Source organism: Phyllostomus hastatus, unplaced genomic scaffold (genome assembly GCF_019186645.2).
Source record: "Phyllostomus hastatus isolate PE091 unplaced genomic scaffold, TTU_PhHast_1.1 phas_scaffold_39, whole genome shotgun sequence".
Taxonomy (NCBI): Eukaryota; Metazoa; Chordata; class Mammalia; order Chiroptera; family Phyllostomidae; genus Phyllostomus; species Phyllostomus hastatus.
The window spans coordinates 33,281,302-33,295,712 of NW_025334028.1; the positions used below are offsets into that span (position 1 = coordinate 33,281,302).

Below are 14,411 nucleotides of genomic sequence, written 5' to 3' on the forward strand. Positions count from 1 at the left end.
CTCTTAAGAGGTGGTATGCAGAGGTCATGACAATGGTCTAATAAACACTAATCAATTCTGTGTATAAAGCCACAGTATAGACGTGATAAATAGAGAATCAAGGTGCATTTTAAATAACACCTTTTAGTTGTGAAATGAGCCCTATTCATTAGAGTGTTTTTCCTTATTGGAACTACACTTAGAAAAAGATATGAATGAAGCAAATCACGTACTCAGCCTCTACATCTGTTTTCTTCAAACCTGGCAGGTGAGTCGAACAGAAAAGGAGATGGGGATTTTATTTAGATGTGTCTTGAAAACATGAATCTGTATTCAACAACAACAGTTCTAAACATTAAGAAACTTATCCCCAAACAACTCAGGCTTCCCTCTGCACAACTTAATCAAACGTGCGCTCCTCCTGGGGTTGGCATCACATGGCCAATGGCAGGAGCTCTGAGAACGCTGGGGAGCAGCTGAGCTCCTGGAATGCTGAGTGTATCCTTCAACCTCTCACTCCCAAGGCCACGTGTGTGTGGGCATGTGCTCATACCACATATGTGTGCACACACTGCACATATCACATATGTGTGTGCACACACAGCATAATCACATACACCTGCCTGTTTATGCTGTGGAGACAGTTATTTACCTGTTCCTGCCTGCCCAAGTGTGGCCTAGACTGACAGGCCAAAAAGGGGGCTCTTGGCCGCCCCAACAGCGAGGCCATGCCCGCATGCTCATGTTTCTTCACCTACCCACTGTCCCTGGGGTGCTTAATACACAGGCAAGGGGAGAACAGCAATATATTGAAAAGACCCATTTTAAAGAAACTGTTATTTGCCCTTCTTCAACACTGGTTACAAAGTGAAAACAATATAAGCTCAATTTATTGAAAACTATAAAAATGGCCAGAGAAACATGACTGTAAGAAATTTTTTGACTGTAATGACTGTAAGAAATGACCACTTTAATGGCTGTAAGAAATTTTTTTTGAGAAACTGCCATTTTATCTTTCACAGCTGTGCTGCTGGCATGCCGCTCACCTCCCAGACCTACCTCGAAGGTGTTCTTGGTCATGCCGGAGAGGCCGTAATAGGATGTGCCCGTAGCAATCGCGCACACGCAGAGCTCCCCGATTTCATCGGTTCTGCACAGCTGAGGGATCCCGTCTGGCTTCACGGAGCACATGATGGCTGAATGTGGAACACAGAGCGCAGGAAACATAAGAGGGAGGCACAGAGGCATAAGAGAGACGGTTACAGAGAGGGAAATACATGGGGATGGAGACAGAGAGAGAGATGAACACAAAGGGAAACGTAAATGGAAAGAAACGGCAGCAGGAACAAAGCTGCAAGTGTGTCAGGGAGGTGACGAGCTAGGCAGCCATTTTCCCTGAAGTGAGTCGTGACTTTTCATGTTACAGCAAAATGTCCAATTTCACAATTGTAGCTTCAGATCATTCCAATTGCTTTAATTTTAATGTGTAAATTATATGTAAGAGGAGTAGTCCTTTCTGCCATAGACATGAGTGAGCCTAAGGGTCACTGGCTACAACCACACCATCAACAACACACATGCAGCCTCCAAGATGCAACTTCAGCTTCGTCCAATGAGAAGCACAAGACACTTGCCCTACAGTCTGTCAAGCTCCTCTGGGTAGGAGGCCTCCAGCTTCCTGTGGATACAGTGGATTCCCTTTGACCTCAGATTCTCTGCCAAGCGGGGCCCTTTGGAGAATATCGGCTGAGAGCTTCACAGTTGACCGTTTTCAGCATGTAATTCAACGATGCTAAGCTTTCCTCATCTGTGGCACACACGCCCAAAGCTGTCACAAGTGCACCCCACACTGGCCACCACAGACCATGGGTCTGGTTAGGGAGCTGGCAGGTCAGCGAGGTGGGGTGTCTGTCAGTGACGGCTGAGCTGACCAGAAAGAGGCTGACCCCGTCACCCTGGGTCGGAGTAAAAGTAACAGGAACACCGCATCTCAGAAACAGAGCCAGCAAAACACAGGAGATGTACTGCTCACTCATGGGGAGAGAAATTCAGAATAAAATTATACCAAAATATTCTTCACCCACCACATAAAAATTTTAAAAATCTGTCACACACCGGGCAGGAAGGAGTGAAGAGGGAGGGTCATCCCTTACTAGTTGTAGGATATTAATCTTTACAGTTTTCCAAAGGACACATTATCATCAGTTTTGTGGGCATCTACCCTAGAAACAAATCCAATTTCTAGAACTTTTCCATTCAGTCATCCTCATGCCTGTACAGATGAAGCACAGAGGAGTTATTCCCAGCATTGCTATTCAGTAGCACAAGACGGACAATCACTGTGCACTCCACAGTGCACAGAAAGGAAGGAGAGCCCTTCACACACTGCAAACAAGCTCTAAGATGCAAGGCAGGCATGAACCGCCCTACATCATGTGACAGTGAACAGAGGAAAAACCAAGAGTCCTCTCTCATTACATGACATAGGAAAAAAAAAAAAAAGAGCCCTGGCTGTCGTGGTCCAGTGGATTGAGCGCTGGCCTGAGAACCAAAGGGTCGCCAGTTTGATTCCCAGTCAGGGCACATGCCTAGGTTGTGGGCCAGGTGTCCAGCAGGGGGCTTGTGAGAGGCAACCACACATTTATATTTCTCTCCCACTCTTTCTCCCTCTCTTCCCTTCTAAAAATAAAAAATTAATTAAAAGAAAAACAGAAAAAACAAGTATGTTTGTGCATGTCATTGTGTGTGTCCCTACAGCCCCAGAGCATTTCTGAAAGGAATTCTAGCATTATTGCCAGAAAGTTTTTTCACTGTACAAACAAGCTTTTGAGGCTAAGACCATGGGAAACAATCTATTTCTATTATTCATTTGAAAAAACTTTTTAAAGAAGAGGAGCCAGGAGGCCTGACTAAGGCTGAAAGTGTGCAGTGGGCCTGAGACATACAGCATGTGGAGGGTTTGAGGACTGAAGCAAAGTTTCTGTGACACCAGGGGTACAAGGTGACATACTCTCTATGGACAGGCAAGCGGACGCTCCCAGGAGGGTCTGCACGGGCCTCATGCCCACAGCACTCATACGTGTGCGCTCGTCTTGCAGCACGTGCTGGTGGTGCGGGAGCTGTGCCTTTCCCGCCAGTGCCATGCACGTGCGTGTCTGCGGGGCTGTGCTGTGTGTGGACGTGACTGTCCCCTTGTGAGGTGAGACCACACTCCTGTGCACAGAGGGCTCATCAGGAGGAAAAGGTCCACATTCCAAGTGGAACCTGATGCTGAAAAGGGAGCAGGCTCCACTGCAGGGGCTAAGCGTTCACAAAGGCCCTGAGAGAGGGGACACGTGAGCAGAAGCAGGGCCAGGTAAAGGCATGCAAATCAGAGAATGGGCTCCCCTCTCCTTCCAGCACAGACAGTCTCCCTGCATGTCCTAGAGCCCCATGAGGTCACAAGAGACACCCAAGCACAGGGCCGGGAGTGGGGGGTGGGGGGGCACATGGGGTCCTGCAGGGTGAGCCCTTCAACCAGGGCTCCTCTCTGCTCATTGGTGGTAATGGTTTCTGTGACTTTTAAAAAGGGCCCTACTGCTAAAACAAGCTTCACTGAATATTCAGACCCCCATTCCTCAGTTTTCACAGGTCTACTTACAAGCCGAGCCAGCACCCAGCCCTGTGTGGTGGGTGCATCAGGATGACCAGTGAGAACCTGACCCTCAGAGGAGAAGCCACCAGGTGCTGCTGGAGGCACAGAGAAGCCCCACTAACCCCAGGGGAAGTGGACACCAGGTTCCAATGCACAAGGCCGTGTAGAAGCCTTTCCTTAGCTTCTTGAAAATTGTGGGTTTCCTGTCACCAGGAGGGGCAGCTACTGCCAACCATGAAGCTTAACAAACATGTGAGGAGATTGGAGCTAGGCATTATTCAGAGATCTCCTGCCAGAGGGGCCAGTGATGCTGTTAGGGCAGCATTTGATATCTGACCCGTCCACCAGCTGCAGCTGGGGCTCTGACTGAGCTCCTGCACTGTCTGTGGCCCCGGGCCGACACTCACCTCCAGGCATCACCAGGCCAACGTCCTGTACAGTGAGCACAGACAGCTTTTCTTCCGAGTCCACCCGGATGACCCCGTAAGTCAGCCCGTGCATGGAGAGGACGCCCCGGCCCGGGGGCTGGTTGCTGTCATCTGTGGGCCTGTAAGAGCAGTTTTGTTTAAATATGCAGAAGCACAGATAAGCATGTGAGCACAGGTGCCCACCACGGAAGGCGAAGTCAGCCACCTCTGGGTCCCACCAGACTCCTGAAGGCTGCCACACATCTTGGGTTCTCGGCTTGTCCCGGGCCCTGGTTTTGGTATGTTAGTGTCCACTAATTCTTCCTCTGGGTTTCCAGAAAATTTTAAAAACACCTCAGAAAAGTGAAGACATTGCAGTGTTCTTTTAGTACCTTCCCCCTCCCACTACACGCGCGCACACACACACACACACACACACACACACACCCATAGACTAACTGGTTCAGTTCTCTCTCTCCACCCCCTATCTCTGCAAGATTACATTCTCCAGTTTGGGAAATGGTTAAAAAGGGAAAGCAATGATTCTAAAAACATGATGACAGCATGGAATATAGATGATGGAGATCATGCTTATCCAGACTCAAGTTCAGATGTGCATGGTGTAGGCTCAAGAGCAACTGTATGTGTGAGAGTCTAAAATGAGGCTGATGCTATGCCGTTCCAGATGGGAAGTTCCTCAGGGGCGCTGTTCGGATGACAGACATGCTGTAATATGCTTTATGGCCATGGGACACGGGGTTTTCGATAGAGTACAGTTTCATTGTACCCATGGTCCATCTTCTCCATGGCCTGGGGCCTCCATGGTTCACCCCTACCCCTCCTGGCCTCATCTCCACTCTCACTGTTGTCCAGTGCCCAGCCTGCCCCCATCTGGGGGCTTCTGCACTTGTGTTGGCCTCTATCTAGAAGTTCTTTTCACTGATGTCTACCTGACTTCCCTCCTCACTGTCTTCTGGGGCAGCTCAAATATGCACCTGCTGCCAGCTCCCACCTCCACAGAGCGGGCCGTCTGACTGCCTGTGCCAGGCCTCCTGTGCCCGTCTCAACTTCCTGGTCACGGCTGTGCCCTCACCGCTGCGGCAGTGTCTGCAGTAAGTGTCTGACTGAATCAGGAAACAAATGAGTGTTTCCAAGATCATGGGCTTTATTCCTACAAACTAAACATTCTTCCACGGGAGCAAAGTGAGAGCACAGTCTAGAAAAACACCACATTATTTCTGGAATTTTCCATCTACAAATGTTCAGTGCAGTTTTAAGATCTAAAGGCTGGACTATAAAAATAGAAGTTTGTTATTTGGCTTCCAAATATCATGAACCTAGAAACATAAATGGGGAAACATGAAAGTTAAAATTTGTGAAAGGAGGTCTCATTTGAATTAAGTAACTAGAGTATTCTAAAAAGAAGTATATGTTATGTGCTAGTTATATCTCAACAAAAAAAGAAGCATAAAAGACCCTGGAAATAGAATTATGCTGTAGCAATGAAAAAGGACAAGGCCACCCTAACAAAGAGAGTCTGCCCGGATAATAACCCACGAAAGCTGTGTGGAAACGATGAGCTCAGAACACAGGAATCTGTATTGTTCCCCTTTTTCCAAAGACCCCAACACATCGGAACCTTGAAACGAAAGAGAGGAGCCCCCAGATATCAGGACTTCCTCACCTGCGACTGTACCTGGCAAAGATCCAGGTGAGAGCCAGAATTCATAAGCCTCAGTACCTGTCGTGGGTTGAATTGTGTCCCCAAAAAGATATGTCCATGTTCTAACCCCTGAAACTTTGAATGTGACCTTATTGGGAAATAGGGGCTTTGGAGCTATAATTGGTTTAGACGAGGTCATCCTGGAGTAGGGTGCTGGGCCCTCAACCCAATGGCCGGTGTTCTACAAGGAGAGAAAAGAAGAAACAAAGACACAGGGGAAGGCCCTGTGATGACAGCGACTGAGACTGGGGTGACCCGTACAAGCCACGGGACGGCAAGGACTCCCAGAATCTGGAGACAGGCCAGGAACACATTCTGCCTCGGAGCCCCCAGAAGGGGTCGGTCGACCTGCGGACACCCCGAGTCCAGCCTTTTAGACTCTAGAACTGTGAGCGAATGGATTCCTGGTTAAACACACACAGTCCTGGGAAACTAATATGCTGCATTATAAAGCCACGCAAAAGCAAAATGCTGGCTGTATGTGCTACGGCACAGCCCGAGGATGGAAGATTCGAGAACACCAGTGTGTGGTAACCAAGCAGCCAGAAGGGAAGGGTTTGTTCTTTTTAAGATCCAACAATGTGCAGTGTGTTGTCTTAGTTACGAGACCTGCTTTTCTATGTTTAATAGTGAATGAGAAACAAGATTCCAAAATATAATAAACACCTTAAATTATGAGCTGTGTTTGTTAAAGGAAATTTTCAATCAGGTCAATAAAATGATAATTATGAAAGATTGAGTACCCACACTTGAAAATGTCAAGCAGTGACGCTGATCTTACATTGCTTCGATCCCTGACTCTGAATTTATACTGAACAGAGTCCCTGCTGGTCACAGATAGCTCAGCCCCTGGCTCATGTCCTGGCAGATTTGCAAAAAGGTAGACCAGAAGCATGTGAATTCCTAGACTCAGCATGTAGCAACATCACCTGCCTCGCCACAGACAACCCAGTCCCAGTGCTGTCCGCTGGCCTCTTCTGCAAGACCTGCCAGCCCACCACACCTCCTGTCTGGTGATACAAGTTTTGCTCAGTTGACACTTCTGTATCCCCAATTGTCCTGAGGCCTCACACAGAGTTAATCGCCTAGTGCACAAACATACACAGGCATCACTCTCCCCCCACGTCATGAATCAGAAAACTAAGGCGCAATTAGCCCAGTTGCGAGTGAGTGGTGGGCGTGGGGGATCCAGACCTGTGCCCTGAGCTGGACTCTCCTGCGTTCCTTCCCAGCCTCTGGCCTAGAAGATTGAGCACCTTTTAGTTCACTGTGAAGTTTTCTTTTTAGGAAATCTTAAAAAAAAATGATGTGAACACATCCTTGTATGGGCAAGTCCAACACTGTGTAAGGACACACAGCAAAAAAAGGTGAGAGCTCTAGCTTACCCTCTCCCCCACCCATAGGCAGCCACCATCAACAGCTCAGCGTGTGGAGTTCCAGCTTCTTTAATATGCACTTTCATATAAAAATATATGTGTGCACACAAATACATTTATATTCAGAGAGAAACAGGACTTCAGTATGTATATTCTTCTGCAACCTGCTTTTCAACTAAATAAATATACCTCGCAGATCTTCCCACGTGAATATGCATGTGTGCATGTGTGCATGGTAACGTATGACCATGCGTAGTATGTAAACTGCAGACACAATTGACTGACCTCTCTTAATTGTGCAATGGTGGTCAGTAATATGAATATATGATCACTTACTTTATCCCACTTTATTTTTATACAGCTGGAAATATTTCTGTAAGATACATCATTAGAAAGGGAAAGAAATAATAAAAAAAGTACACAAAATTTTAGTAAGGTCTAGATACCTTCCAAAAAGACTGTATCACTGCATCCCCACCAACAGCATGCATTACTTCTTCATTGATTAGACATATACATAGCACTGGTTACATGCAGTATGCTGTTCTCAGCATTTTAGGTACGTTAACTTGTCTGTTGTTAACAGTGACTTTGTGAGAGGGACACGCTGTCCCCCTGTTTACAGGCAGGAGGGGAGTGAGAGAGGTGTGCATTCCCACAGCTGAGGGGCAGACCCGGGCAGCAAGCCCAGGCTGGCCTCACACCCTGTGCCCAGTTGCCTGTCAGCAGCACCTGTGTCTGTGCCCTTGTACCAACGCTGATCTTTGACCTTAACGCTGTTCCCGATTTGATGAGTGAAGTGCCATTCCTCACTGTTATTTCAATTTGCATTCCCTTAGTTATTAACCAAGACAGATTTTTGTTTCAACACTTTCCTAAAAACTAAAACATCCAAGCAGATAAACTAGGTGAGAAAGTGAAAAAATTATCCCAATAAGCAGAATTCCTGGGGATTTCAAAAACAGTTCCTTTCATAATCAAAAACAGTTAATTAAATACTGGCTGAAAGAGCTATAGACCCACCAGCCACCTTCCAGGTTCAACCCCACAATGAAGCTGTGACTCATAATTACACCGCTGTGCGTCACACAGGAGTGTGAAGTACTGGAGGGATAATACCAGAAATTTTCAGGACTGTACAGAGGTGGTCCTTATACTGAGAGAAGGAAGGGGGTACGTAGCTATGTGTGGTCAATTCTGCAATGACAGCGAAGGGACAAAGACCAGAGTTAAAGATAATGAGAGAGGAAGGTACACATCAGCCTCAGCATGTGCCTCATAAGGGATGCGCTTGAGGGTGAATGGCTTCCATCAGATAGTTTGCACCACTGTTTACTAGTCGCTTCACTTCCAGCCTCTAAATTATCAGCTACGCTTCTACTACTCATGCTTGTGGAACATCTGAAGAAAAGCAGCTATCGATCTCTATGAACACATCTACAGTTTGCTACTACTGACAGCAAATGGCCTGGCGGAAGCTCAAACATACATTAATGTGAAATAAACAAAGTCAAGTGAATAATAGGCAGTTGTAACGATTTCCATCCCAGGACTAATCCACTGACTGCTGCCACATCTGCAAAGGTCAAGGACAGGGCTACTCACTGAGCCCTTTGCTGGCAGGAAAACAAGGGTCCCTTCTCCTCTCATTTTACACAGGCAATCTCTAATCCAGTAATTCCCAATTCAGGGACATGTGGAGAGCAGAGGAGTTAAGTCTTGGGTAACTGCACATTCCTTCTCCTCCAGCAACAATATTTATATATTAGAGCATTGCTGTATAACACAGCATTGTAGAACAATACACACAAGTGCATATATATGTATATATAAACATATTATAAACATAATGTTATCGTAGCAATGCTACCATTGATAACCGTGCAAATACCTGCCTAATTCACCCTCTGAACCAGGCACACCTCAGAGCTCTGTGTATACTGACACATTTGATGCTCATGTGACCCTGGGGTGTGGGCTCCGCTGAACCCCTCCTCCTATGGATGAAACCCTGAGGCCTGAAGGTTAAGGTTGTGCCAAGTTACAAAGCCACCTAGTGCCAAAGCAAAGCAAATGGAGAGCCAGAATGTAGTCCAGGCCACCAGATCCTGACTCGCTGGGCCAGGCTCCCTGGACAGGAAGGACATGAGGGTGACATGCTCCTGGGATCCAGGAGCTCCTCCTCCACATGGCATCAAAGTGCCTCCTGTAACTCTGCTTCCCTGGGAAATACGTCTGTATTTCCAGACAAACCTCTGAAAAGCGGCAGGGCCATCAGTCTACTCGAGGGGAGGGGCCTCCTTCTGCCTTCAGCAGTCAGGCCTTCCCTCTGAACCCGGACCTTTCTTCCGGGAGCTGCCCAGCTCCTCCTGTCTGGACAGTCTTTCCTAGGGGCAACTGTGAGCGGGCCCCAGGCAGGAGCCTGGGCGACCAAACGCACACACGTGGACTGGAGACAACCTCCGCTGGTTTTCTTCTCCGGGCTCATCTTTCCCACCACAGCAGGACGGCCACTGATAAATGATGAACGCGGGCAAAAGTGCCCTTTAAAGGATGGGGGCAGCTGAGCTCCTGCCCTTGTTTTAACAGGAACTGTACTTTGGGGGACACTCCTGCAACACAAATTTCAGCAGAAATCCAGTCAAATCCACGGGTGTACCCACATTCAACATTTAGTATGATAAAGACTCTCCAAATGCAAGATACCTGAGGTCTGAGTTACATTTGTGATTTTTAATAGCGAAAGGCACAGGGTTTAAACAGCATACACCCAAGTTATGAGCTAATGTAACTTTTTCCCCTTTCTTTGGTAAGAGCAATATTTATCCTTTGAGAAAAAAAAAAAAGAACTGCATAGAACAGAAAAAGAGTATGTTCACTGACATTTGTGTCTCACCTGTGTAGTTTAGTATGTAGCTTTCAAAATTTTTAGGGATACTTATTTTATTTTCAGCCAGAAAAAGGATCACACAAGCTGTTTGTGACTGGTTCTGTGTGCCCCAGCTGCTCTCCCACAAGTAAGCGCAGGCTCTCAGGCGGAGCTGGCTGAGACAGCCAGCCTGCAAGTCGGGGGGTGGGGCCCCTGCGGGCTGCCTGCTGTCCGCCAAGCTCCTGTCCCCACCATCAAATCCTTCTGTGCACAGTTCAGTCACACACAAAACAAAGTAGAACTTGCTCCTAAATGCAAGCAGTCAGGAGAACTTAATTTCAACAAGATAACACAGTTACTTTGCTCTTCAAAGCCACTTAATTGAGTCATATTTTCACTTAGATTATTATCGTCTCCAAACTGATTTGTGGTAAGAAGTTTTAAAATTTTATCTAAATTTTTCGATAAAACTACCAACAATGTATTTTATCTTGCTGTGTTTTAGAAACAAGATTATACATCTCCAAGTCTGACTATTTGAGAGGTCAAAAACATTCCTGAAAACCCCACTGCAATTCTGAAGCCTGTGTTAACCCTGTCTCACCCTGCGTCCCGGGTCGGCAGTGTCAGGGCCACATGGGTCAGTGCACACAGCCACCCTCTGGGTGTCTTTTCTCTCGGGTTTCTCCCAGCTTTCTAAATGCAAGTTTAGACATTTTCAACGTGGAAAGTGGTTATGGTGGCAAGGGGTATCTTTATTCTTCTCTGGAACTATTGGTTTAATTATATATTAAAATGTACATGTTTTATAAAATTATTACCTATTCATTGCTAAAGCATCAAGGTATTGAAATAATGCTTTGTAGTTAAGCCACAGATTTTTTTTAGTTCAACCAACATTATCACGATGTAGCTTTAAAAAAATTGACTGTCATGTATATTCTAGAGACAGAAAACCTCTCAGCAATCTCGGAGCTATTTGGAGCCAGAGAATAATAAGTGGGTGTGTTCTTTTTGTGTTTTGCCCTTTTTTGAGGGAGGGAATTCTACTGAAGACTTTAAACATCATGTATCCACATTTCTCCAATATTGTTTACTCTATGACGAATTTTCAGAGAAAAAGGAAATGCAGAACACTGACCTGGATGATGCCAGTTTAAAAGGAAGAAAGGAGATTCACTCCCTGGGTGGAAATATGGGTCACACAGGAAGCCAGAGCAGGCTTCCCTGGGGAACCCTGTGGCCCTCTGCCACTGCCCGGCTGACACTCATGAAAACAGACACACATGAAGAGGACACATATGAAGACAGGCATGTCTCCTGCCCACATTCCTTCAAGTTCTCCAACTCATGTTCTTAAAAATCCTCAACTATCCTGTGGTGAACGTCATTCGTTTTCTAGCCCGACCTCACTTTCTCCTGGAGAGCAGCCTTCCCCTGAGGGGGGCTGACAGGGGCTGGTCCCGGCAGTCTGATGCTGGCTGGGCAGCACTTCTGGGAGGCACATTGCCCTGGAAGCCCGGTGCCAGACAACTGCTGCCCCCAGGCCATGGCCAGGGTCCTGCTGCGGGCTCTCTGGAGCACCTGTGCACCCTGCACACTTTCAGGTGGGAGGTTCCCATCAACTCTGTACACCCCCAACCTTCCAATATGTTCCCTGCCTTGTAAGCGAGAGGCATTCTTACAAGACGAGTGGCATCAAGACACTTAATGGCTGTGACCATGGGCACCAACCCATTAGGCCTGGCCGTCTGCTCTGGAAGGTCAGCTCAGAGCAGCCTGTGAAGCTGGACGAGTGCACACAGCTGTCCCCACACAGCTCTCTGGCCGCCTGAGCAGCTTTCCCGTAACCACTCAGCTTGCTGATTTACGTACTATTTTTTTTACAGAAGAGAATTAAAGATTGACACACACCCCAGAAAAGGCCGAAAGTCTCTGCATGTCATGAGCACTGGAAATGCATCACCAGTTTTATTTTCACCAATGACCATGCACAATAACTGATTATCATTTTTTAATTAAGTGGATGAAAAGCCAAGTGAGCCATCAGCTGCTCCCGGCTCCTTACTGGAAGTTCATCATCAGGGCAGAAGCCGCCGATCTGGGAAGACAGGAGAGCACAGGACACCAGGACGTAACCACTCACATGGCTGTGTGGAGGAAAATGGCCATCCACAAATTCGCTTTAACAAAGGGTTACTTCCTTGCAACAAAACAGGACAATATAGCAGCCTAAGACTTTAAAGAATATATTCTATGAGCAGTAAACAAAATGTGTGATTGCAATGCTCCTGACACCAGACCTTGTAGTGACATTTAAGAAAGTGCCCATTTAGTCCTCACACCAAAATCCTTGAGGAGCAATGAATGATGAGGCTTCCTGGCCCCCACTCAAAATGGTGTGAATAAAATGAATCAAAGCTTTCTTCCTTAACAACCTGGCCTCTGGCCTCTTTATGTGGAAAATTCCCTTCGGGTCTTCAATGTATTTCAGGGAGGAACAAAAGCACTCAGCACAAAGTACAGCATGATTTTAAATGCTCGATTCCCAAAACAAGAGTTTGTCCCAACATTTCAGTGGGCACCAGAAACAGGGAGTTTTAACCTAAACTCACATGATACAGAAAACAGCCTGGAGACCAGTATTCAATAAAAATCAATTTTGAGTGCTGTTTTCATCAAATATGTTTGAAAATAGCTTAACAAGAAACATGTAAGAAACAAGGACAATGAAAGATTCTAAATGAGAGCTTAGCATTCAGTTCTCTCCTGAAGATATTCACCACTGAAATCAAGTCCTTGTCACCTAAATCTACCTCCGCACAGAGTCTAAGTGCAATAGCTAATTAGAAAGACTGCTCTTTCACATAACCACCAGCGCTCAACAGCTGAAAACCACATTGTACACACAATCATTCAACGAGATGACGACTGTCTTGGAAAGGCTGAAGAACGTGGTCGAGGCAAAGGAACAAACGTGAAATAAAAAGATGTGACCAGAGGCCTGTTTGTTTTGACTATATTATTATCCGTATCTGTTTAGAACACTAAAACTGTACCTTTTTGTCCTGTACATTCTATGGCCCCTTCTTGCTTTATGCAGGAGCAACACGACTAACTGCTCTACCAACTGGTCGCCCGAGAGACAGTCCTGGGGGGGCCCTGCGTCAGTGAACCCAGTGAACATGAAACTCCCAGCTGGGTGCCTCACCCCCGGATGCTTGCAAGGAGTTTTGGTCCTGTCCTAGTTCTGGCTTCATCTACCATTTATTGGGGAAACAACAGGTGAGAGCTCAGAGGAGTGATGGTGGCCAAGGTTGTGGGCAGGCTGTGAGAAACTGAGGCAAATGTGCACCCAGGTCTGCAGAGAAGCCGGCTCAGCTCAGAAGCAAGGCTGCCAACGTGTGTCACGTCACAGTTCTGTAAACGCAGTGAGTGCCACCACACGCCAGGGGAACAGAGCCAGGAAGGTGCAGCTGACTGAAGGAGGAGTCGGAACCACAGATAAGGGAGTGACCTTGGACACAGGCCTGCACACAGGTACTCTTAAGGTGGACCTTGTCTGTCTGCCTGAGGTCTGGTTTAGACTGGAGCCCTGGGACCAGGCGGGAAGCACTCACGAGCCACATGAGGTACACTCAGTAAATGGCAGCCACTTACTTTGCCTATTGCTGGTACTGGAGTTTCATCTTTCTAAAGAAATATTTTTTAAAAATAATTTTAATGTTAAGATTATATTTAAATTTTTAAAAATTTTAATTGTTGTTCAAGTACAGTTTTCTGCCTTTTACCCCCATCCCAGCCCACCCCCACCAGACCTCCCCACCTCCCTGCCACTTCCACCCCCCATTGTTAATGTCCATGTGTCTTTATACTTGTTCCAGCAAACCCTCCCCCCTTTCCCCTGAAACTGCCTCTCCTCTCCCCTCTAGGCACTGTCAGCCTGTTCTCTGCTTCAGTGTCTTTAGTTATATTTTGCTTGTGTGTTTGTTTTGTTGATTAGATTCCTGTTAAAGGTGAGGTCATGTGGTATTTGTCTTTCACCATCTGGCTTATTTTAAAAAATATTTTTTAAATGTTAAAAACTTTATAGAAAAACAACTTAAAAATCCTTCACTTATCCCCTTCTCCTTCTGCCAATTAACTCTGACATAACTCAGGCTGCTGCATCTTAATGGCACAGAGAGTACATTTTTAGGCAAAGCAAGTAAGTAAATCATTTCATTGTAACACTGAATTTTCTGGATGTGTGAACTGTTCATTCCATGGACTATCGGTGGCAATGGTGCTATGCCACAAAGCTGTGGAGTCCCAGACATTTTTTGGTACAGGGACTGAGGCCTGGAGAGAAGGGACTCGCCCAGGGTCACATGGCCAACCTGGGCAGCGGCAAGGACCCCTGCTCACAAGCTTCCAGAGGTTC

At 46.7% G+C, this 14,411-nt stretch overlaps 1 protein-coding gene across 13 annotated transcripts in view; it reads right to left on the minus strand.

Annotated features, from left to right (window-relative positions):
- The window catches only part of DIP2C (disco interacting protein 2 homolog C), a 446,223-nt gene that overhangs the window by 109,926 nt on the left and 321,886 nt on the right, over nt 1–14,411 (minus strand). For all 13 annotated transcript variants that reach the window (XM_045820044.1, XM_045820049.1, XM_045820039.1 and 10 more), the window contains 2 exons: nt 4,021–4,160; nt 1,039–1,175 (listed from right to left, as the gene is read on the minus strand). In XM_045820044.1, coding sequence (XP_045676000.1) covers nt 1,039–1,175; nt 4,021–4,160 — 277 coding nt within the window. The remainder of the gene's footprint in view (nt 1–1,038; nt 1,176–4,020; nt 4,161–14,411) is intronic.